The sequence below is a fragment of the Amblyomma mixtum genome, chromosome 3 (assembly GCF_055824585.1).
Source record: "Amblyomma mixtum isolate Tamu chromosome 3, ASM5582458v1, whole genome shotgun sequence".
Lineage (NCBI taxonomy): Eukaryota > Metazoa > Arthropoda > Arachnida > Ixodida > Ixodidae > Amblyomma > Amblyomma mixtum.
Genome location: NC_143014.1, coordinates 291,534,630 through 291,560,088, shown reverse-complemented (window position 1 = coordinate 291,560,088; position 25,459 = coordinate 291,534,630). Strand labels below are relative to the sequence as shown.

Below are 25,459 nucleotides of genomic sequence, written 5' to 3'. Positions count from 1 at the left end.
ACACGTTCTGCGCGGCGGTGTTAGGACACCGAAATTGCGACTTGCGTAGCGCACGCGATGCCCCGGGCCACTTTTCCGACTCTTGCAAGGATGCCGGCGCAGTAAAGACAAGAGAGGGGGGCCCGCGCAGCTCACATCTCGAACGCCAGCCGGCCGCGCTTCGTGACGCGGCCGCCAGGTCGCCGCCGCCGCCGTGCAGGTTTCGCCGCGGCTCAACCCACATTCCTGAGCCACCCTCCTCGCGGGTCACGTGGACCCCTCGCCCTCACCGGCAGCGCGCGGCGAAAGAGCCGGCCCCCAAGCACACACACACACAAAAAAAAAGGCCAAAGAGGAGCTGTGCCGCCACCTGCCGACGTTGGCGCCGCCTCGCTCGGCGAAGAAAACTTTTGCTCGGGCCGGTTGCGGCGGCTTTTGGTTCGCGGCGAGCGTGGCAGGTGTGGTCGAGCTGGGAGACGCGTTGTTGGCTGCGGGCATCTCCCGAGTTGTGGCGGTGGTGTTTCGGTGCGTGGCAGAGCGTTGTGTGCGGACCTGCAACGGCGGCCGATAGACACTGCGGACACGACGGGCGAGCATGCAACGGACGAACGGCTGCCTCGTGAGGTGACAGCCGGTCGGCGGCGACGCGCAAAGCAGCGAGGCTACTGCGGCACTACAATAATGACCACGCGCGGCGCACGGCGACCACAATGAACGGATTCCCGATTTGGATTTTCGGCGCAGGTAAGCGATATCTTTACGCCGTGCGTGACTCGCTTTCTTCAAGCGAGAGCCGCATGCGTTGTCTTGACAACTCTCGTGGCGAGACTGGGTGTCGCACGGCGAGCGGACCCCCAGTCTCTGCCGGCGGCATTTGGTGTCGGTTCTGGGTGGTTCTTGGAACCGCGGCGCCTGGCTCTCGCGAGTTTCCCGAACAGCCGATACGCGCTGACAGACTGCAGGGCTGGCCGGCGCCTTCGGGAAAAGGAAGACGGGGGTCGTCGACAAACTTGTTCGCTGCGCTGCCTTTCGCTGGGCGGTCGATGGTTCGTTTGGTATTCATGATATTCCAGCGCGACCTTGCGTTTGCCTCGTGGGCACCAAGTGGGCAGCCCGCGCTGAGCCGGTGCCTGAAAGGGCCGACAGGCGTGCATACGGTACGCGGCGTTTTTCGCCGCTCGCGCGCTGCGACCGGCGAGGCTCGTCAGTCGCAGTGTGCGCGACGTCAAGCGGCAGCGCGGCATACCTCGTAGGCCGCGCTGCCGCTTGGCCTCAATAGCTTTACCTGGCTCCATCGGCGACTAGGAAGCGACGCTGTTCGAGCGAGGCCAGCCTAGGTGTGCCCCCCCCCTCTCGCGTTTCACCGTCGTTCGAACCGCACTGCCGGTTCGCGTCAGGTGGCAACGACCGGCGCCACCGCGCAGCAACCGCGCTGCGTCGTCCTCTATTGTGGATCACCTGTCAGAGACACGGCCGCGATAATGACGGTGCCTCGAGGCGCTCTCCTCTGGGGGCGGCCTCCTGCCGGAGAGGCGTGTGATATCGCGAGCGCAGCGTCGATATCTGATGCTGCCTGTGGGCGGTAATTAGCGCTGCCGGCGTCTAAATATAAGCTGGCCATTTCCGGAGCCGCGATCGGGCTCGCGCGTCGTTTGAACCCTGCGTGTGTGGCCTGTGTAGATTTGGCCACCAAATCCTCTTTTTGCAGCGAAATCGTGTTGCTCGCCATCCTCCCGCTAATGTAATCCTTTTTTCTAACGAGATACGCGTGTGTTTGGACTCCGGGTCGGGGTAGCAGACTCGAAACTTCCGATAACATCGCCGGCACGTGCAGTTCAGCGAGTCTGACACTGCCCGACGGCAAACCCTGCCCGGCGCGGTTTTCGTTTCCCGGTTGCTGAGTAAACCATTGAAACAAGTCTGGTCCAGTAGTGCTCGCGTTGCCGAAAAATGTGTCGGATGCCATACCACGAACGGCCAGAGAACGCGAATGTAGAGAGGGAAGGTTGCATCATCTGCCGCGGTGTCACCATGTTCCAGACCTCCCATTTACAGATCTCTTGATGGTACTGGTTCAAGGTTCGTTTATTGCATGTTTATGGTACAAGAAAAAAAACACTGGAATACAGAAGGAGGTCCCAAAGTCAGACTGTGGACGGGACCTCCTGTGAGAACAATTGTAAAAATGAATATAGAGGCAGCAGATGCAAAAATTATAAAGATGTTGGCATCAGTAAAGAGCAGAAAGTGAGATACAAGAAAAAATGCAAAGACTTATTTGAATGAAAAATGATTACACACCTAAAACGTACAGAACAACTCAAAACAAAAATCATAGAGTGATATAAATGACAAAACTAGTACCATTTACCATGAGAAATACTGTTAGGGGGATTGTAAAAACTGACGAAGAGCGGATTTAAAGGCACAGATATGATTGCTTAATTGTAACAGGTAATGAGTTCCATAAAGTGGTAGCGGAGAAACGAACTGTTTGTTTACCATAATTAGTGTTAGGTTTAGGGAGTAAGAAGTTATTGTAATCAGCAAAACGTGTGTCGTTGCGACGCGGAATTTGTTCACCGGTAGTTAGCGAAAAAGGAAGTAGCCCTCTAACAGATTTGTACATAATGGTACATAATTTGTATTCGATGGTAGCCCATGGTAGCCACTACCATGGTTAATCGTTCAGCAGCGACATGGCAGTCGATCCTTTCAGCTGGTGTGGATCTGCGTTTACGCAACACCTGCGGATATCAATGCTTTAAATAATGAACTTTGTTGCCCGAAAGAAAGCCGCAAGACAGTACATTACATGCAAAAAGTGCGTTATGTGCGGCATTTGTGATTCGAGGGCACGCTTGCGCATTAAGAGATCCTGTACACATTTCCTGTGCCACCAAATGAACACTGAGGACCGCGAAAAATGCCCTGTCGTGCATAGGTCAGGGAGCAGGAGGGTTACGCTAGACATTCTTACCTTTAGGAGATGCTTGTGTAACGTAGTTTTTACTCAACCGTCTTGATTTAGCTCAACTAGGAGGTTCTTTATCAGGCCAGAAGTCAATTTTCGTCCTGGTCGCTTACCATATTCAATCCCCATCCATATTTCATCCTAGCCGGAAAACGAGGGGGGGGGGGGGGGGGCACTCTTTCTATCTGTTCGAGCTCGGATCATATTTCTGAGAACTGCTTCGTTTCTAAGACGTTAGTAATGTAAAACACAGTGGGGGTGAGCCAGTTGGCTTCGTAGCCAGTCCTAAAGCATTTTGTTTCAGTAACCTGAACCGTTCATGCCCTAAGAGTAGTGTCTGACCCGTTGTTCATTAGCATGATTAGCCGAATTGAAGCAGACTATGCGCAAACTTTCTTCGGTGCACCGGAACTCATCGTTCGTTCATCTTTAAGAAGCTGGCCATTTCAAGTTTCATGTGCGTCAGCAAATACACCTTTGAACGGTGAAAAATTAAACAAGAAATATATACTTTAATTTGTAAATGAAACACACTCAAAAAAAAGTTCCGCAGCCCCTGGTGGCGGGTTCGATACCACCAATAAAGCTGTGCCCGTAGTGTACAGTCGGGGACAAAAGTCTCTGGACCACGTGTTGCTGAAACGGAGCCCATAGTTCCGCTATTAGCCTGCGGCTGGAGACCACACTTGTGGAGGTGAAAGTAATTATTTTGTTCTGTCATCTCCAGAAGTTTCGTTGCCGGCCGCCGGCTAATAGCAGAGCTATGGGCTTCGTTTGAGGAACACGTGGTCCAGAGACTTTTGTCCCCGACTGCACGCAGGCTCCCGAGCGTTTGTGCACGGCCGCTCGATGCAAAGCGCAAAGCCTCGCTTTGCGCTTTGTATCTAGCGGCCGTGGTTTGTGCTTCAAATGCTTTTATGTGTTCGGAGCGAACCATTCGGCCTTCTCTGCTAGCCTTTGGCCTGCTTATCTCGAATGACGGCTAGGCGCTGCGGAATCCTTCGATCGTGACTGCTTTGGGTATCAAAGACTGTCGCGCGAACTGGCGCACAAAAAAGCGCGCAAAATCATGGACTGTGCGTCCTGCGCGCCGTTTCTCGTCCATGCGTTGCGGCGGGGCATTGTTCAGGACCGCCGCCGAGGAAGGAAATCCATCGGCGGATGAATTTTGATGAGCCAACAGCGTGGTACGCGACGCATAGCCAAGCAGTTATTTGCGTATTCGACGCGACACGTTCATCGATGACCGCCTCGCGAAGCGCTGCTCTCGTTTCGGGGACGAGACTTTGCTGCCTCTTTATTTTTCTCCGGCGACATGCATACGTGGTGTCTGGCGATGTACCCTAGTTCGTCGAAATCTGGGTTGGCGCTTATATAGTGCGGGAAATTAGTCGCAGTGAGTCAAGCTCGAGGAGCCGTTGGAATGAGTTTCCCTGCCCAGCCTCTCTCCTCGATTGTGTTTGTTTTTTTGGAAGGCACTCAAGAAAGGAAAAGAAAAACGCGCGTTAAGTGCTTTTCGGGTCGATCATGGCGAAAGGGAAGCATGATTTTGGAGCCGTCGGGGCGCAGTTATAATTAGGCCTCACGCTTTCGTCGCTGGTGAGGCCCGCGGCCGTTCTGTTTCTAACGAGTGGTCGACGTTGATAACCGGATCAGTTCAGTGAGAAAGGTAAACAGGGGAGGAAAGGAACGGCGGGTCCGCTTCAGTTTACCAGTGTTGTGACGCTTTCTCCACGATCACACAGCTCTGGAAGCGCCGTGTCGAGCGCGTACCGTACTACACTCGCCGGCCGTGGCTGCGAAGAGACCACGCTGCCTGTAGCGAGGAGGTTTTAGCACCGCCAGCGTTCTCTAGCGTGGACGTATACAGTCAAAAGCCTGCAGGCTGTTGCGTTTATTTCCTGTTTTGTTTACGCGATGCAGGCGCTGACGCCTAGTGCGGTTCGCTCGGTGCTTTCACGTGCAGTCGTTGTGCACATACATTGCAGAGCAGAATGTAACGAGGTGCCTGGGCCACCAGAACGGCTGCACCTATAAGGTTCTTTATGCAGACGTATAGACGGCTGCACCTGTAAGGTTCTTTATGCAGACGTATAGAACCAGCGTCAGGACCGCCGCTGGTTGCCGGCTGTATTTCGTGTCGTGCGCAGGAGCCCACAAAAGTTTTCAGGACACGAAAATTGCAACAAAACTTAATTTCTGGGCAGTTTCAGCATGCATCCACTAACTGACGGATTAACTCTGTACTTTCCTTCGCGAACAGCACGATGCGCTTCTTAATGCCAGGCTGTGCCTCTGCGTGGCGAGGAAAATTCAGGCTTTTCGTGATTTCGGTGTTCCGGAAACTTTTGTGGGTACCTGTACAGTTGTAACTTTCTGCTGAGCCGGAAGCGAGCGGAACGCCACCGTGGCAGACAGGCGCGTTCTGTTTGTACCGTTTTCCTGCTTTGCCTCTCGTCTCTATTCTCTACTGGCACTTGCCCCCATCATTGCAAGACTGTGGCGGCTTAGCGGCAGGAGCTCCGGTGCTATGGCTGTCTTGTGGTATCCGTAGCCGCAGCGGCTCGAATATGATGACGTCTGCCGTTTTTTTTCCTTTTTGTTGCCCTTGCTGTCCATAAATTTATTCTCTAGGTACGGGCATACATACACGTTCCAAGAAAGTGTGCTTCTCTGACTGTGCGTTATGCTGTGACGGATCGGCTTTTAACGGTAGTGTTCAATAGGGCTCAATAGTTGGTGCATTCTTAGAAAACTGCAGCACAGATAGAACGACGTCAGAGAAGGATCTTTACAAACAGACGAGGACAGGGCTGCGCGGAGAAGTTTTAATTTTATTTGAAACAGCCGCATCTTTTGTAACGCGTACAGGGACCTCGGGCATCAACCCGGCGATGCACTGGAAAAAATGCAAAAAAGAAAACACGCACTTGCGCAGAAAATCCTCATCATGTGGAAGTGCTGAAAAAGAATGAAGACAGGCTGACTCGCGAGCTCTTAGAAGTATGGGCTATCCGAGAGCCTGGTGTACGGTGTGTCATCATTACGGGGATCTCTGGCCCTGCCGAAGAAAGGACTGGCGTTTTTGCGTGACGCTGCAAGCATGTAAAAAGGAAGGTACAGATAATCTTCAGTTCGTGGCTGCAAAAATTCAGGAATTTCAAGTAAAATTTCTGTTTTCAGTGCATCATCAGCCTCGTATGTTTGTTCCTACTTTGTCGTTGTTCCATCTCAGCTGCAATGTTACTGGACGCCCCGAGAAAATCAGCCTTGTTGGGGCGAATCCTTGGGGCATTTATGGCTATTTGAATGACATCGGCGACCACTTACTTGCGCCTGCTTTCGTGCGTGGAAGGGACGCACGTTTCCACTCTTGCCCACCCACTCGGTCCGTTGTTACAGCCCGGAGGAACGGTGCTTGTGGTAACGGTCGTTATTATTCAGGTAGGTTTCCTCATTTCAAGGTGAGCGGGTCGGGCGCGGAGCCAGCGATGCACATTTTACGTGTATGCCTTTTTCCCAGAGCCGCTTACAGTGAGATCGTCATGACTCACGGTACGTGTGAAGTTGGGTTCTTTGCCGTATCATTCCAGAATGATTATGTGCTCGGGGAGTTAAAGGAAGCGTGCGCTAAATAAGATGACTGCACTTACGCGAAATACGACTCACTAGTGTGACTGGCTAAACTCTGCGTCGTTGCAAACGGAGCGGGCAAGCGGCAGTGCGCGAGGTTTAGCGTTTTCCCTCTTTTTCTTTCCCCAAGGGGCATGTGGACGGCGAAAGACTACGTAGTGGAGGGCTCCGCTTACCAAGTTTGCGGCATGGAATCCCGGTCGCGGCGGTCGCAGTTCAGCGGCGACGAAATACGGAAACGCCCGTATACTGTGCGATGTCATTGCGCGTTGAAGAACCCCAGGGGGTCGTTAAGCCGGAGCCCTCCACTACGACGTCTCTCGTGGTAACCCCACAAACCATACCAGAGCAAGTTGTAGGCAGCGCATTTAATCGCGTCTGGTGCATGTTGGTGTATTTCAGTGTATGTTTCGCACAACGCAGTTGATGATCTGAACCTGACCGTTTCCAACCACGTGTTCTGCTGAATTTGAGTCTTGGATGCCATAGGCGACATTATGCGAACCTCCCGCCTGAGCTGATCGCAGACTGCTACTCGACAGCTAATCGTAGCCGGGTACGTCGTACGACACCGCGTTTCATGTCGTGTACCTAACGCTTTAGAACTGCAGGGATTCCTTTTTTCATTGTTCACCGCGAGCGCAGTCCCCAGATATCACCTTTTAGCGACGTTGACGATTGATTGTGGTGACGGGTATTCGTTCGTCTGGGAAGCTTGGTAGGAATTGCAGGCCGGTTGTTGACCCTTTGACGCGCCATTTTTTGTTTCCATTTAGGAGATATTTTCCCGCCTAAATAGTATATGCTAGCCTTAAGAAAGACAATTTCAGTTTTCCAGAGCAGCATTCCAGCGGTTAATTTTTTGCAGGGATATGCCAAATTTCTTGCCAAGTGTCATAATTGATGAAAGTAGCAACATCGAAAAATGCCGCTACTTTTCAAAGAAGCACTCGAAGGATCGTGAAAATAATTTATATTTCCAAGTAGCGTATCACAGTTGAAATTGCAAGAACAAAAACAAAACAAAATTGTTACTACTAGTGGCAGGTTATATGTCTGCACATAAATGGCGGAAGACATGCTATCCCGCTCACTCGTTCGCGAGATATAATTTACTGCGTTCGCTATATAGCATAAAAAAAAAACCGCCACCTGAAACAAAAGAAATCGCTTCTAAGTGCAGCCCACTCTCAGAAACAAACTGGGGGTTCGCTTTGTACACGATTGTGTGGATAGCGTGTCAAAGGGTTAATTTTTTTGTTTCTTATTCTGGGAAATAAGATAATTGACTGCGTTCGCGCAAATGCGGGCACTATCTCGTGGTTCCCGACGAGGAGCAACTTATCGTGGTTGCTGTGCGACCTGTGTGCCATTTTTTTTCTTGTTCCACCGAGATAACTCCTCGAACGTCGCCGATTATTTTACTTCCTACTTTTTATCGCGGTATTCATCCTCGGCTTGTGAACCGGTGGCGTTCGCGTCGATAGCTGTCGATTGCGCCTCCCCATCGCAACTCTGGCGCCTGTATTGTTATTTCGCGAGCATTGCGCAATCGTTCCCTTCCGGCGATCCGTGCCCTATCGGGTCTCCCCAGGTATTAGCCGCCATTCGATTGGCGCGTGAATCGGCGCTGTGACGTCACTCGCACGTGACGCGACGGAGGCCCGCATTGTCTCTCGCGCGCGGCCGAGTAGATGTTTATCGGAAAGCGGCGATGAGCAGCGCGGCTGGTGCGAATCGATACCGGGCTCGCTTAGTCAACGGCTGTGCGTTTCAATGATGGACATGACGCGAATGCTTTGGCGCGTACGCGATTTTTATTTTTTTGTTGGTCGCGGCGAGTGCTCCCGTGAGTCAGTCCCCGTGGCAGCGAGCTCTACGCGTGGACGGGCACCAGCAGCGCCCACGGGTGGCGCTGCGCATGTGGCGGAAACATCTGTACCGGCCCATACTAGTACCGGCCGCCGCCTCGCTGCTTGGTTTGACGTACGCTGCTTGTTAGCGTCCAGGATTTTTTTTTCTACTGCGAAAACAGCGCAGTGTCACCCCCCGGATATCTGACGTATATCGAAGTGAAGAAGCACCAGTCACCTTCGACGCCCCCCCCCCCCCCCCCCACCTCCATCCTCCACAAAAATTGTATTGCTTGTGTGAAGCCCGCGCTCAGAGCATTCAGTAGAGTAAAGGCATCAAAGTAATCGTCCAGGGTAACTGCAACTGCTTTCGCAGAATTGTCGCCTAACGGTCGCGTGCGTGCGTGTGTTTTTCTTCTGCCTTTATAATCAATTATCTTTAAAACGATAACATATTCAGTAATATCCTCCATTGATCAACAGCACAAAATAAATTTAAGAAAAATCCCCTGTGTTCCTTGGTGTCAATGGCTGCTGGCTTCTCTCATATGTATATATAATACTGCTCTCATTGTATTCCCCAGCCCGCCGTTGCCGCGAGCGCTCCACGTCGAGTGTGCAAGCTACCCCCGCTCCTTCCGCGCTGCGCCGCTGACTTGATAGATCGTTGATTCGACGGCCATTGGAATTGTCCTTGTAGCAGCGTTCGATTGGCCATTGAATCGATAGACTATCGGTTTGAGGACCATCGAAATGGCCGTGTGACAGCGGTATGAAACAGGCTTCGGAAGTGTGGATCATTTTTGCGTTATCAGTGTGTGTGGTGATAAGGAAGAATTTCAGGCGTTGAATAGTTTTCCATGCCTTATCTAGGCGGCCAAGAGGTGTCGCCCCCGACATTTCTGCATTGCGGTGGTGTGTGCGGCTGTGCGCGGTGCTTTTTCCGATTTTGCTGGTCTCGGGAATTTGCCTTTCTACGTTAAGGACTCCTGTTTCCTTCCCTCGGCCTTTTTTTTTTTATGGTTTGAAAGTGTGACAGTGTTTTCAAAGTTGCATGACTCAAGTTTGCTTCCTTCTCTGAGCTTAAAAACGAACTGTGGGCTGCTTTGCATTGCATTCTTGAACAGACGCTGTAGTCTTGAAAAAATGTATGTGGAACGTGGTCGACGGTTTTCAAGTCCTGCAGTACGCGACTTAGACCGCATGTAGTCGCGGTCTCTGTGCGGAAATGCTTAAGGAACCTCGGGTGGTCGAAGTAATCCGGAGTCTGCCAATGCAGAGCGTTTTGCTCTGTGCCTCTTTTCATCTGCTCATTCATCGATTCTCTCAAGACGTGGATCAGGTGTCCGTCCCCAGTGAGGCGGTTACTGTGCTTTTTCTTTTCCTAGAGACCAACTGATGTTATTGCCTTTTGTCTTGTACTCCTGTTCGCCCCTCTACTTGCCCATGTACGATATGCTGCGCGTCGCAGTACCTGGCGGGTGCTGTCGAGCCGCGCAGCCTTGCTTCTTTGCTTGACCCCGAAGCTCGCGTTGGGGGCACGCGAGCATGCGGAGCGCTTTTCGGAAGCGTTCGCCTGGTCGCCGTTCTCCTTGCCGCGCCGCTTTTGCCGCCGTAAATCCGTCGCCTTTGTCTTCTTGGTCTCGTTCTCGGTTAGTGGTGGTTCCAGTGCGGGAGGGGGGTCAAAACATCCGCTTCGGTCGCCCTCGTTAAAATGCAAACGTGCTCTGCATGCGCGAAGGCCGTCGTCCGGGGCGCGTCGGCGGCTGCGTGGCGTTCAGCCAGGTGAAGGGTGGTTTTTTGCCTCTCCCCCTCTTCTGCGAGTGGCGGGGGCAGCCCGGCACAGTCTGTCTGCGCAGTGTTTCCACCGCCGCGCCGTCTGGGCGACTGCGGCGTGTCCCCCCTCCTTTTCTCGTGGAGGCTGCTGCCTGTTCTGGCGCGTGGGCTCTGCCACTGGCTCTGCGCGTTGCCTGCCCCTATCTACCGTCCTTATCGGACCCGCGCCGCGCACCTAGAGAGCCCAAGTACGGCCGACAGGAGCTGGTTTTCCTCCGGCTGTAGACCCCGGTGACTCACCGCGTGCCTCCTCCCTCAGCTTCTCCAGGCGAGCTCATCCGCGCTCTAATCGGCGCGTGGAAGCAAAGCGGAGCAGGCTGGCGCTCTTTTGTCCTGTCCCTCTCTGTCCCGCGTCCATTATGAAACTTCATCGACGTGTCCAACCTCCGGCATTGTTTGCCAGGGCCGCCGAGCACCGGAAAGCAGGAATGAGGGAGCAGGCATTGTATTACGTCTTGCGTAGCGCGGCGGAATGCGAGAGGGGGACTTTTTCTTCGAAAAAGTGCCGTCTTCGCTGCGTGGAAGTGGGCTTTCGCAGCGCCTGTCTAGCGGACCCTGCGTTTCCTTGTAGCGTGCTGCCTTTTGGATCTTACACGAGGAGCGAAAATGCCCCGTTTCACCTGTGACGCTTTGCACTCCATGCCAAGCCGGTACTGGCGGAGGTTGCCTTCGAATCTTCTTTCTTTCGTATTGCGTGTGGATGGAGGTGTACCCGAGCGCGTAATGTTGGTAGATTAATAACCACGGCGGCAGATGAAGGGGTGTAATGCCGTTGTGCCCGTGATATTAAAATGGTATCAATGACGACGAGTCTCCGCGGCGCGGGCGGCTACAGTCTGGTGTGTGCATACGTGCGTCAGATAGTCCGATAGTTGTACCGTAGCGTTATTTAGGAATCGTCGAATATCCCCAAGGAGTCACTTCCCTCCCGTCTTTCATAAGTGGAGATTTAAGGAAGCTTCAAGCTGATCAGGATTGCGTCGTAGCATGGCAGCTGTGTCCCGTAGCTGAGCAGTTGTTCATTCTTTCGTCGTCGCGGGTTATTTATTGCTGGCAGTTTTTTGTCATTTGTGGCCAGGAAATTGCACTACTGCAGCAACCGAAGCTTTAGGCCACTGAAGCAATAAGAAAACGTTCTTCTGCACCGAATACTGCAAAAAGAGTGAACCTGCTTACAGAACCTACTCCCTGCATGTAACTGGCGAGCTTGGTAGTTTTGCGTCTTAGTAATATAAAGGAGGGGAAAAAAGGAAAAGTCTGGGACAGAAATCATGGACGACCACGTATCTACATGTATACACCACTACCACTGGACGCTCCTTGTAAAGCTAATGAGAACCCGCGCCTTCTTTCGGCAAAAGCAGTGGTTACGCACAGAACGTGTTTACGGTAGCACGACTTCCCGGTCGGTCGAAGGCCGACGTGGTAGATGTCGGACACGGCAGGAGCAGTTTGCAGCACATGGACATGCGTGTGATCGGCGCGCCGTTGATTGGCGAGTTGCTGGGCTTAAAAAAAGAGCGCTGTCGAATTCCACGCAGTTCTGTGTGGTCCCGGGTTCGAAACAAAGTGCATCGTTTGAACCAAGGCGGGTCATAGGGTGACACGTAACCTGGGGCTTGCGCACACCAGCCGCAGATGTTGCCACGGCCGCATGCGACACAAGCATTTTGACTGCGGTATTTGGGTAGAACGCAGCGTGGGAGAGCGTTGCGGAAGTGCAACGCCGTAAATATAGCGCTGCTCACTTCTTTTTTTTTTTTTTGTACTCCGTGCTGCAGAAACAGACAGGCACCAGCCACGCGTTGTTTTGTCTGACGTGACCAGAGTACTGCGCTGATGCTTGGTCGGGTGTGCGAAGAGGGCACAGTACATCGCGGAGCGGTGTGTAGCGGGCAGACGCAAGGGCCGTCCCTTTGTGGGGGCCTTTAGGGATACCGATGTTAGCAGCACCGAGCACTGCAAAGGGACGGGGCATGTTCATAGCTGGGACTCGAAACCTTGCGAAAGCTGCCTCGGTTCGCTGACTTCCTTACAATTTTTTTTTTAGTAATACCAAAGAATGGCGGCATTTGTGTAGTATTTGTTCACACTGGATACAGGCCGGGAGGGTGAGCTGATAAAGGATCCGGTGTGGTGGTCCAGTTATGGTGATTGCAGCTTCTCGCCACAGCTGGTGTGCAGTAAGACGATGTGAAGGGCACTTCCTGGTCTCAGTGTGTGCAGCGAGCACTACGGTGCATTCATTCCCTTGCCTTGAACTTTAGTTCCGGGAAGAGCAGGGGGGTCCCCGGTCGCGTTATCTTGCTCGGCGGAAGGGAAGCGGACGCTGAGCCCTGCGCTCCAAATGTTCGGCTCCTTGTATCACATGGAAACGGGAGGTAATGACCTGCGGGTCTGCGCACGGGCGCGCACTTTACAGATAGCGGTAAAATTCGGTTTCGCTATGGTACATATGGTATCTGTTCGTAGCAAGTTTGCCTCCATCTGTGGTACGTCGTCATGAGGTGCATGCAAGCGCTCGGCGTTCTACCACAATTGATTCACGTTTAGAACTTGAGATGGCCTCGGTTCGGGGACGACCGGCATTGTTGTGATGAGGTTTTATCCTTGTCCTTTCTTTTCTCGCGTCTTTTTATTTGTTTGAAGACGTGATAGTTTGTCTGAAAGCAATACTATATCCTGTTCCCTAAGTTTCTGTTTGCTTTTCTTTACCGGTTTAATGGCTGGCATGCAGTGGCCAACCTCAACGCAGATCGAGTGCTTACAGGCTCTTCCCACTGGCCGCTCCCTAGGCGCCCTGAAACTGGCGGAGCAGGTCTGAAATTATTTTCTGGTCTTTACTGAAAAAATTCAGGGGGCACTTTGACTGTCTAAAGTGCGTAGAGACAAAAGCGTTTTCCGCACCACTTTGACTGCCTCTGTGGCACTGGTGACGTCACCACTGGATGACGTCACACAGAATTAATGACCAATTAATAAGTATTGACAAATTACTTCCCCTTTGCACGCACAAATCTTAACTTCGTCCGTATGACTTGCGCTGTACTGCGGGGCACTCGCGTGTGGCTTACTGTGGGGACTCGCCGACTCCCTTCGGGTCCCTGTGCGGTCTGACCTGGTCTGCAGCATTACGGTTCAGGCAGAGCCATCATGCATCTGCCATCGCTGATCCCGCCTCTTCTCTCTTTATCGCTGGCATGAGCAACGTGTGCGTCGGAGTTTGCTGGAAACCCCCGCGGCCCACGCACGGCTGGCTGATCAGCGTAGCGTGTTTCGACGAGGCCTTGGCGTCTCTTGCCCTCACAGCGGCCTCTGGGCCATGGTGATGGCGCGGCCTTCGCAGCGGCAGCGTCGCTCATTTTTCCGTCCCAGCGGGCGGCCGCTTATGGATCGTCGTGTAGTACCCTGCCATCGGGGGGCCGCTTTCGTTGCTCCACTTCTGTCGCATCGCTTCGACCATTGCGCTGTGGGTCGGGATGACTGCGCACGGGGCTTCAGCTGCTCGCAATGCGTAGCGTTGTGTCACCTTGCGTCGCCTGGTGTGGGTTGGAGGCGGCCCCCTCGGAGAGCGATACCGATTACTACTGGAACCAAGTTTTGTTCCTCGTGAAAATCAGTTGTGATCTGTCGCCTCGCTCCTGCCTGCTGGCGGCAACGCCGACTTGATCGTAAAGCCGGCCTCCAGGCTTGGAACACAAGCTCTGGGTACCGCATCACTGCTCCGCATCGATGAATCCGTGGTTGGCCTTCGCTTTTCAACTCTTCATGTGCCACGAGACATACTTTCAAGATTTCATCCATGGCCTTAGAGACTGTGCCGCTGATAACGCCATGGCGGCGAGATTATTAGAACCCGCTTTCGGAACCCACTTATGCATTTTCGCGCTTAAAAAAAACTCAGGGGAGGCCATTTAGCCAGGACACAAAGTCGGTTGGTTTTCCGCGTCTGCGTTGGGCAGAGCGGTTCGCTTTGGTTAATCCATAAGTCCATCACTGCCACGTGCTAGTTTACCCTCGTAGAGTCAGTCCTGGGGATTTCACCAACACGTCCACCGCAGAAAACACACTCGTAGGTTCAGCTCGACCCTGAATCTGATCAGTGCATCGCCAGAAGCCAGATCGCTGACTAAAGGAGCAACCGCTGCGTCCACCATGCGCACGTTGAGCCTCAAGTTGCGGCCGCCGTGTTGCTTTCTCTAAACGAGCGCCCCGAACTTGCAAAACGCTTCTGCATCTTCCTATCAGCTTCCGTATCGTGGAATCCGGTTTCAAAAGAGCACCTGCGTATGTCTCGGACGAACCGTGTAGCCGGCGCCGAAGTCTCTGCTGGAAAAATTCGCCTGGCAGTGAGATGCTTCGAGGCTGTCCTCGATCACAGCCTTGTCGCCCCGGGCTATCAGAGCCGATACTTAGGATCGCTTGTGGAGCCCGTCAGCGCCTGTGTGTGTTGTCAGGAAGCGCTAAAGCGCGTCGCGCGTGCCCAAGAGTGTTCGCAGTCGGTAGTGACAAAGGCGGTTAGCGCGCTTCAGAAATTCTATTGCAGCAAGTCTTTAGCTTGAACTAGTTGGTGAATAGACATTGTAAATGGAATACAATGGCGCAAGAAAAGCAGGACCAGAACAAAGCAGGACCAGGACAAGCGCTTGTCTTGTCTTTTGCGTGTCCTGGTCCTCGTTTTCTTTGCGCCATTGTATTCCAGAAGTTATATTTTTGTCCATTGGAAACGGGCTGGCTACTGCCGTCTGCAAGCGTGCAACGTATCAGTGCCTGCAGTTTCTTTATGCTTAGGTCTGACTGCGAGCAAGAAATATGTGCGTGTTTGTTTGTGTCTTTTTGCTACTAGAGCTGTCCGCGGTCCCCCGCAGGCGTCTGGCAAACAAAGCCGGCCGCTGTCCCTCCAGCTCCCTGCACCTTTTGCGGGTCTCAGTGGCGGGCGAAGTCCCCCCCCCCCCCCCCCTTCTTCTGTACGCTGCGGCGTCAGGCGCAGGTGCCGCCGCCGGAGCGAAGAGGGACGGCGGTGACCCGGGGGTCACCTTGCGTCGCTGCCGCCGTGGTGGAAAGCCACGCTCGCGAGGAATGTGCGGCGGGAGCGGGCGAAGCGTTGCTGGCTGCTGAGTCACCCTTGGACGGACCCTGGCAGCTTGGTACCTTGCCTCCTTCGGGAGGGGGGAGCGGCCAAGATCCGCCTTTGGGCACTCCGCGAAATGTGTGCGCTCGTCCGGGTGCTTTTAGCCGGGCTCCCGTCGGGCAGCGTGGTGGCGCGCCACACCGCTGTTGCAGGCTGCGGCAGTCGGAACGCCGTGGGCTACCTTGTCCTGTTCGTCGCTCTGTTCGCTTCCTGGTGTGACCACATGCGAGGCAACCAACCACTGGAACCGTGCAACAACGTGGCACTCCGCTTGGAGGTTGGCCCCGAAGTTGAAGGGTCGCAAACTGGACAGTCTGTAGACCGAGACGGATGCGATTCGGCACTGCCTTGACTCCCCGGCCGAGGGCGGAGAGCAAGCGGCCAGACCGGAATCGTCAAGGACAGAGCCATGTATTTGCATCGACGGCCAGCTGGGTCGTCCTCGATTCCTAGACACACCGTGGGAGAACGTGAGGGAAGCGGTGCTTTTCGGGTTGTTCCAAGTTGACCCTTCATAAGGCGGAAACTCCGTAGGAATCTCACATGTATACAAATGGCTTCTCAAGGAATTGAATGACATCTCTTGCCCTTGCAAGCCGTTTCGACCACTGGTTTTGTAGAAAAACGGGGGACACAGTTGTACCCATGACTTCGTAAAAAGGACCTCAAATGCGGTACGTACCCATACTTCAGTCGTTTACAGAGAGCAGTTTGCTCTGTCCACGACAGATGGCGGCACTAGGAGGTCCACCACTTCTGGCCTTCGAAGCCGGCGTTAGCAGCATCGCCGCGCAGTGCGAAACGCTGTTTCGCAGCCTGTGTACGAACGTCAAGTGACTCTTAAACAACCCAGCTGTGATACGGATGTCATGCGTATTGTTGAATTTATTTAGCGGTGAATGAATTTAGCTGTTTGTTGAATTATTATTTAGATATAATATCCCTGCGGTGTAGTGTTGGAAAAATAGACGCACTTGTTACATAAACGCAACCGCGAAGCAATTACTGCCTTTTTTGGAGGAGCTGTCTTGCGAGTTCATGCTGCTTCCAAGCAGAACAGAACGTTAATGTGTTGTTCCAGGAAAAAATAAACATATCACAAACGCCGCTCGCCAGTTTAATTCAATGCCAGCAGTAGCTGCGGGAATGGCAGAACGAGCGTACATATATGCCTGCAACCTTTCTCACCTTCTACAAACACTGATCCAATACATCGAATAATCGGTGCTTTTTCATGCTTTTGCAATAAGTGCTTCCTTGGCGTCGGTACGGTGCTCTATAAACTGTCGTGCCCACTTAACGATAACACGGTGGAAGCGGCAACTGAGCGTTTGCAAAAGTCCTCAAAAGAGGCGTTTCGACATCCAATTCTGTTGTCCAGTGCAAAGCTCTACAGAAGTGCGCTAATGCACGGGACAGCGGTGAAATTTATCATTACAGGACATCGAATATTCCAGCTTATTCCGACTGCTTACATCTGCGGGTGCTGAACTCCGAGCTGTTTTAAGTTTTACTTAGCAAGAGAGCACGGTCGAACGTCGCTGAGCTTCTGAAGGGGTCCTTGAAAAACATCCATACTCTTCCTTTGGAAGCCGGGACGTTAACGGAGGATAAAGTAAATATCAATCGGCCGGCCATCACACGCACGCGGACGTGCGGCTGTAAGTCGCGTGCACAGTGCTGAGCAGCGAACGTTATTGATAGCTGTGAACACATATTCCTCCATTCGGCAAAAATATTGAGCTCTAATATGCACGCTTTCAGGCATTGGCCTGCTTTTAAAAGAAATTTTCGTGCCGTCCGGCAGCTCGTTATCCACAGCAAGAGGCGGAGAAGCGTCTTGCAGCCGGGCACCAGCGCGCCGGCAGCCGTCGAAACGAGAAGGCCGTACCCGAAGGCCGGCGATGGCGGAATGGTCATGTGACCAAATATGGCGGCGCCCATGCTCCCCCGCAACTTTCATTAGAAAGTTGACTGACGGAAAAGGCAGAAGCTCAAGTTTCTCGAATTTTTTTGCCGCCAAAAACAAAACACCGAGAAGGCCTTTTAGCGAAAGATGAAAACACAGTGGAATGGTTTGATACTTCGGTAGTATTCATCATTCACAAATTTTATTATGTGTGCAGAATTTTTCGTTTGCTGGCACTTAAAGTTTAAGTGGGACACATGTGTCCAGCTGTCCTAAAGAGGGTAAGGGCTAGTATTGATGCAGCTGTGGTCGATGAAGACTTCTCTTCGTTGCAAACCAGCTGAGAGGGCGAGGAAGTCATCAGACTGGAGGACGCGGAATAATTCAGTAGTTCATTCCCTGCCCCCCTTCCCGCTTAAGATGAATTTGGGCGCTATGAAAACAGTGCATGGACTGTAGATGTGCGACAGGACACTAGCACGACGCTTCAGCTCATCGGCAAGTATTCAGCTACTGTGGGCTGATTCTGTATACGAGTTGGTAGAGCAGAGAAGTTCAGATATTGTTATTACGCCGACCAGTTTAGTTCCATTTAGTTTTCAAGCTTTGAAGAACGGTGCCATGCTGTGCCAGTCGACGTTTTTTTTTTTTTTTTTTGTCAAGGAATTCAGCTGGTGGCGATTTGCATCGGTCGGAGACGAGTTACTGCCACTAGGGCAGTGGGCAGCGTCTGGCCTCTTCCCACGTCTCCGATGACTGGAAACCGCCACTTCGTCAATCGAGTTAGTCTGCATGGTTTTCGCAGAGGCCTGGCCTGTACTACGCAGTTGACTGAAATTGTGCATGACCTGGTGGGGGCACTGGACAGGCGGCTGAGCGTGGACTGTGTGTTTTTTTTATTTGAAAATGGCCTTTTACAATATTAGCCCCGAAGTGATATCGTGGGTGATGGATTTCCTTTGTTTACGACGACAGTTTGTAGTTGTAAATTGCGCTCAGTCTCAAATGGTGCATGTTGTCTGTGGTGTTCCCCAAGGCTCCGTGTTGGGGCCACTGTTGTTTTCGCTCTATGTGAATGACATTAGTGATGCAGTAGGGTCTCACATGCGGTTATCTCCGGATGATTTCGTTCTCTGTAGAGTAGTCGCTTGTGATCGCGATGTTGAAAGGTATCAGGAAGACCTGAATAGAAACTCAGAGTGGTGTGTTAAATGGAATACGAAGTTGAATTTGTCTAAAACAGTTCAGATGAACTTTGCAAGAAAGATAAATCCGGACGTGCACTCATGTTATTTAGAATATGCCGTTGGAACAGGTGTCCGAATTTAAATATTTAGGCGTGTATTTCACCTCTGATTTGCACTGGCGCGGTCATGTCGATTATGTCACAGTTTAAGCGTATAAAACCTTGGGATTTCTTCGCCGAAATGCAAGCACTTTTTCGATGTCATGCCGAGACATTCTATATAAGACTCATGTCACGTCGGAATACGCGTGTACAGTTTGAGATACGCTTTCTTCTCGAGATAAGATAAGTTGGAGAGGCGTAGAACAATGCCTCACGTTTTGTATCTGGTACACGTGGGTCCGAGTGCAGTGCATCGCGTACGAAAGAGTCACTCAACTGGGAATCGCTCGACACGCGCCCAATGAAACTGCGTTTGAAGCTTTTTCACGCAGTAATTATTCAGCTGTTCGTGTTGAGCAACAGCTTTATATATATATATATATATATATATATATATATATATATATATATATATATATATATATATATATATATATATATATATATATATCTAGCCGTGCTGACTGTGATTCTAAGGTCCATGAAATCGCGACGAAAAACACAATTGCCTAGGATGTGTTTTTTTCCTAAAACCATAACGGAATGGAATGAGTTGCCGAATGATGCGTGGGCGTTGCATCAAATGATGCTTTGTTTTCGCTTTTGTAACTGTGCATGTCTAAGTGCTTTACCTTTCATTTGTCATTTTTTCTTGTTATATTTTTGCTCTGCCTAGCAGCAGAGGTGTAATATTTTATGTATTTATTATTGTAACCTCCCCCCCCCCCCCCACGCGCACGCACGCGCACACACGCACGCACACGCATTAATGCTGTGGCGCTGTGGGTTCTTTGGTAAATAAATACTGGGGTGGTAGTCGTGAAAGAGAACAACGAGGAGCCCATCAGTATCGGCCGCCTCGCTTACCGTACACAGTCACTACCGGATAATCGCACACCACACGAACCGCCGTCGTCGGAAGTGATCCTCTCTTGAATGCGCACGTATCGGAAGGCAGCCGATACTCGGACTGGTCCCCTGTTTTTGGGCGAAATAAAGAGTTCACCACCACCGACGAGTGAGTGGGCACACTGCCGCACGGAGGGGCAATCTCGTGGCTTTCATGTTCAGCGTCTTGTAGACAACGGGCTTTTACATCCTTTTCAGGTGCACCCTGAGCATATAAAAAGGGTACTATACAGCGTATAGTACTTTTTCGTATACTACTGCTACTTACACGTTGCCTGCTGTCGTTGGAGTTAAATGTTTGCGGAAAGGCAGGAATTTATGAGGACGTGGGATGCCGTCTCGGTAGGAGGGGTTGAATCGGGATGCCTAAACGTGTTGGCGCTTGCCGTTTGCTTCGTTGTCGGATGAATCGAGAGAGAGATGGAGTATGCGCTCGTGCTTGGCGATGCTCGGCGGGTGTTTCTTCATTCTTCGCGGGGAATCCGATTATCGTCTTCGGGAAAAGTGGGGCTGCTTCGTGAGCGGCGTTAACGCGTGATCCTCAGCGCAGCGCTGCGGTGCGACCCCTGTGCGTGAACTTTCGCCCCGCGTGCGCGCTCTCCTCCTAACGGGTCCGGGGCGGCGGTTGGCCGGGCCGCGACAAGCGCTCATTTCGACTCCCCCCCCCCCCCCCCCCCCTCGTACCAATTGTGGCGCTTCGTACGCTGCGCTGCACAAGGAGCGAATCTTCGCCTCCGGGGCCGCCGACTGCTCGTCGAGCGCGTGCTGCTACTCGCGTTCGGGCCGGAGCAAATTGCGGGCTGCCCGGCGCCTGATTGCCGCCGCCTTCGCGCGAGGATCTTTGGTGCCTCGGGGCGCCGCCGCTTTTCTGAGCGGCCTGCGGGTGAAAGTGACCGCGATGGGGCCGCGTTCGCTTTCAAAGGCCGTTCCTCCCGAGCGTCCCTCGTGTCTGCTCAGTGTGGGTGCGTTGGCGAGTATCTTAGCGGCTACAGGGTAATGATGATCTGAAAAAAAAAAAAAAAATCTCGCTAATTGAAAATGTCATCTTTCGAAGAGCAGCATGTTCTGCAAGGGCATTGTATGCAGACGTCGCCTTTTTTTTTCATACAACGATAACAACAAAAAGAAAACGTTGTTCTTACCATCCGAGAGCGCGGAATGTTCTGCACGGAGCGATTTTTCAAAGGGCCCCGTGATACCGTTCGGCGAAGGTCTGCTACGTCTGGCTATGGAAATGGCACCCCCTGGCCTATGCGTATGCCGCGAAGAGTAGAGAGATAAATGCAACGCGTTCTGCATCTGCACCGGCTGCCGGGCTTCCCCTGTCCTCTATTCGTGTCTTGCACGCTCGGAGCTGCAGCTAATCTATACACCATTTTAGTGAAGGCAAGCTGGGGAGGAGGAAAATACTCTCTAACCGCATATCTTGGCTTCAAAACCCATTTCCGTTTCCGCCGCTACATTGTTGCCAGTCTCGAGTGGGCTGTGCAGTCGCAGGCTTTCTGCATTGCAGAGCAGCCTTTTTCGTCAGACTTTTGCCGTTTTAGATTTCTATCCCTTTATCAATGCCGTTCTCGGTTGCAAGGCCGTCGGGACAGCACTGCGTGACTATGGACTGCACAAATAACCAAAGAAATTGGAAGTGGATTGCCGAAAGCATGTGCGGGAAGCATGCAAAATCAGTCCCAATGCAGTTCCGACATATTTCTGTTACACCAATATCCCGCCGACCAGGAATTAAATTGCCAGTAGACGTCTTACGCAAATGGGAACGTTTTCGTACCAATTACAAACCCTCGGATATGTTCAACCTATTTCGGGAATGATAGGCGAACTGAAGAAAGTCCGGTACTGGTGTTGAACCGGGGATACAAGCGCTGGACAACTGATTTTTGAATTTTTTCGCGTCACGCATTGTTTAATAAATCCTTTTCGCTACCGTGAAATTAGTGAGACCATGTCGTAACAGCGATAGTAAATTTACCTCCGTTTTGTGTTAAATTTCACCTGGTTAATTATCTCTGTTATGACCGCGGTGCCTCGCCATCACTTTAACATACCATGGGCAGGTCCTCCAACGCGCACTCGGTTTATACGTTGCAATTACAGTATCGTCACAATACAGTGCGCTGCAAATTTCTGGCCACTCCTTGACTTCATCCAGCAATTCGACGAATTCCAGCGCTGTGTGTATACGAGCAATCTCTGAAAAAATAATTAAAGAGAGAGGATCGTGAAAATAGCAATATCTTTCGGCACACAACACTAGCAACATCTCGGCACTAGTGACCGTTCCCACAGTGCACACAAAAGTTAGTAACCTGAATTCGGTGCTAAATCCCAATGCTAGTTTTTCCCCAACGTCTGTTAAACGGGAGAGCTCTTGCGGCTGCAGCTCAACATGATCATCGACTTCGATCAGAACGAGTTGCGAAAGTACTTTTCGGCGCGCATTCAATACCCCGAGATGGACGAGGCAAATCAGCAGCCCAATACCACGGCATAGCCCAGCAGGTAAAAGAGACGACGTATGATTTCATGTAGACCGGGACAGGATGACAAACTGCATAACAGTGAACGATGCGCATGTGACTTCTTCTGCTAAACTTAAAATTCTTTCATGCGATATGAAGGTAGCACACCTTTAAGTCGTGACAGGCCCCATCGGGAGATACATACATGAAACATGCCTCACTACGCGATGATCAGTGCGCGATGCAGCTGTACTGCGGAAAACCCTAGTACACCTGCATTGCGCGATCGGTCGCTACGCATGAAGTTCCCGCGCTGTGCACTTGTATGCACAGCACTTGCATTTGCAGTTAGTTACAATTCATAATTGGAAATATGGGCTCTACAAAAGATAAAGCAAGACATCTGGGTAGTAAGCCCTTCGCCGTCGCTCTGGTCGCTACTGCTGCTTAAAATTTCTTCCGGCGTGCAGCAGTGACGATCTCTTACTCAGAATATGTGGTTTGTTGGCTCACTTAAACGAAACACTCATATTCTCATTTCACGAACACCGAAAAACACCAAGCTGCCGGGCAGCGTTCACAAGCTTCGCGCAGTAGCCGCTGCATTATCACCGTACGCACAGCCCAAGATGGCGTCGGTGCTGGCTTTTAGGCTTGGCTCATACGGGGCGCCACCAGCAAAGTAAGATGGTGGCGTCCAGGCATCGAAACTAAAATCGTCTATACCTACCGGCGAGGACGGCCGACGCCCTTGCCGACAACGCGTAATCTTGTTGCGTTCGCCTTTTCCTATAGCCGGCAGCTGGGCGCGCTTGATCCGCCTTTCTTCCTTTCACGCTCTGTTAGCGGGAAAAGACAGCAATGCAAGTGTTGCTTGCGGTTGGGGGGTGCATCGGATGGGAAGAGAGGTTAGGAATAGGACGCTGACTTAACCCTTGCGGCAAATGGCCGAGTCGGCAGTCAGTAAGGCGGAAGGAGTATGTCGCTCGTGCTATAACTGATCGGCCCTTTCGGCGTGGTCCGGTCACTTCATGGTCAATCCTGAGCATGCTTGGGCTGGAGACTTGTCTCCCCGACTCCGCATGTGCATCCTGTGCGCATAACATACCAGCCATCTCACTTGGAACCCACATCGACTCGATTATGATGGAAAGGGCTCGTTTGACAGAGGTATTAGCCGCAGTGGACACAACGTATCCCACAGTTTAGGTCAAAACGACAGTATACAACGAATTTCTGGAACAAGGAGAAGACCCTCGGTTCTTAACTCTGTGGCAGCCTTAGGTCGTCGAGGAAGTGGAGTTGGTCTTTGGGCTCGTTTTGCACTACTGTGCAGCAGGATGTGTGATGTGCGGCACTCACGTTTACACATGTCACTCACTGTTATCGCTTTACGGCCGTCTTCCATCACGTATGACGTTGACCAGAGTTCCCTCCTGTTAGTGTATTGTGTGCCTTCCGAATGAGGAAACATTTTAGTCAGCGCATGCGTTGAGGCCCTCTATCCGTCTTGTCTTTGCGCAGTTTCCATCCCATATGGCGCTTTCCATTCGTGTTCACTTTGGTCGTATCATGTGATACGCTGATCCTGCGCTATGTGGACTTTCCTAAAGGCGGCCTTTACTGGTGCTGTTCTAGCTACGGATCGCGAAATCGGGAAGGTCTTGGAGGTTAAGCGTTGAAACTTGGCCGCCTCGAGTTTACTTCCCGCGGCGTCTCCGCTGCACGTTTCGGTGCAAATGCTAGACGTCTGTCTGCGCGATACGCCCAACGAATCGTGTCGACGCCGTGCCGTTTCATCGGACGCCGGCGGGTTCTGTTTCCCGTTTACGCACGTCTTCCGCTCCGCTGTGCTCTGTGCGTTTTGCGACCACCTGCTCTTGAACGCAAATATTCCGCGCGCTCGTGTGGGCTACGTGTCCGCCGACTGCACAGCGCCGCGGTAACGTTAGTGTTGATGAGCGAGCGCGGGCGGGTGCAGGACGGCGTTGCGAAGGGCAAGGAGGAAAGACCCGGCTCAGATTTCCCTGTCGCGCGCGTGCTTGTGGGGCATTTCGAGACCGTTTGCGAAACCCGACGCTGTCGCACTTCTTGGAAACTGAAAACAAAACGAAAAAGCGGAGGTACAGGTGAGCGCGGCAATGCAGCTAAGTGTCCTTTCCTCGAGAGGGAGAATAAAAAAAGGAAGCAGGAAAAGCAGATTCCTTCGAACTGCGTCAATTCACCGCGGAGGTCTCTCAACAGGAATGCGCCTATTTCCTCGCGCCCGATAGACGGGGCCCGTACGCATAGCCAAACACATTCCGGCGTCCACGTCGGGCCTCGTCCAAACGGAGTGCAGTAGTAAACACCTCCAGGAATTTTAGCGCGCTTCTTTCCGCAGTTCAAAATTTTCGCTGGTGTATTAAGGTGGCGCCTTGTAATCTCCATACTTGTTGAGTGGTCACGGCGTGGCCATTGTTTCTCTGAAGGTGGAGCGGAATGTGAGCGCGTCGCGTGGCTATGCTTTCCAGCGACCGGTGCCGCTGTTGGCAACGCGGCGGAAGTTTGTCTCTGGCGCATTCCTCGCACCCTTGAAAATAATTTTTATTTCCTCGATGCGGAACAGCGCGCGTGAAACTGTCGCGGATCGTTCAGCATGCTGAGCATCTCGAGGGGCGCCGGTAGAGTTGAGCGCACGCGTTCCGGGCCCTTTTGCTTGGCCTCGGTTCCTCCGAGGCGGAACATCAGCGTCCAGCCGGCCGAAAATCCGAGCCGCAATCTTTGCGGCGGTCCCCCCCCCCCCCCCCCCCCCATGCGATTCATCGCGGCGCATCAATCACGTCGGGACCGCCGACCGTTGCCGTGGCACGTGAAAAGAAAACTAACAACAAAAAGCATCTCGAATTATTGTTATTAGCCGGCAGGTTTTCGCGCAATTTGTTCCCCGTCGGAATCTCGGCGGGGCGAGCCATTGTCTTCGGTCACGGACGGGGTGCACTGTCCCTCCCGTAGGGCAGCCCGCGGACGACAAACAGCTGGGCGGCCCCTTCGCCGTCGGACGCGCGGTGGCGAAGGAAAGGGCGTCTGCAACCGCGACGGGGAAAGGGCGGCCCGCGGGGTTCGCCCAGGAAGCCAGGCTTAGCGCTGCTTCTCGGCGGGGTGCCACTTAGCTCATTTCGACTCGCCGCGAGAGTGCGCGTGTATCTTTGAACTCTTCTCCGTGGTGCGCACACTCTCTCGGCATTGTTTACTTTTTTTTTCTCGCTCTCCGTCGGCGGCTGTACGCGAGAAAAGCTTGCATACCATGAGCTTTTAATCGCTCTTCCGTGTCCATAGGCGAACGGTCTCCGTCGGTTTTTTTTTTTTATTGCGAAAGCACTACTTCGCTAGCAATGCTGAAAAACCCGAGGTATGTGTGAAGCCTCAACCGT

At 52.4% G+C, this 25,459-nt stretch overlaps 1 protein-coding gene across 1 annotated transcript in view; it reads left to right on the top strand.

The window, feature by feature from the left end:
- Nucleotides 1-373: 373 nt before the first annotated feature.
- The window catches only part of crb (cell polarity complex component crumbs), a 206,270-nt gene continuing 181,184 nt past the window's right edge, over nt 374-25,459 (top strand). The window contains exon 1 of the mRNA XM_089583659.1: nt 374-723. Coding sequence (XP_089439785.1) covers nt 690-723 — 34 coding nt within the window. The 5' untranslated portion in view covers nt 374-689. The remainder of the gene's footprint in view (nt 724-25,459) is intronic.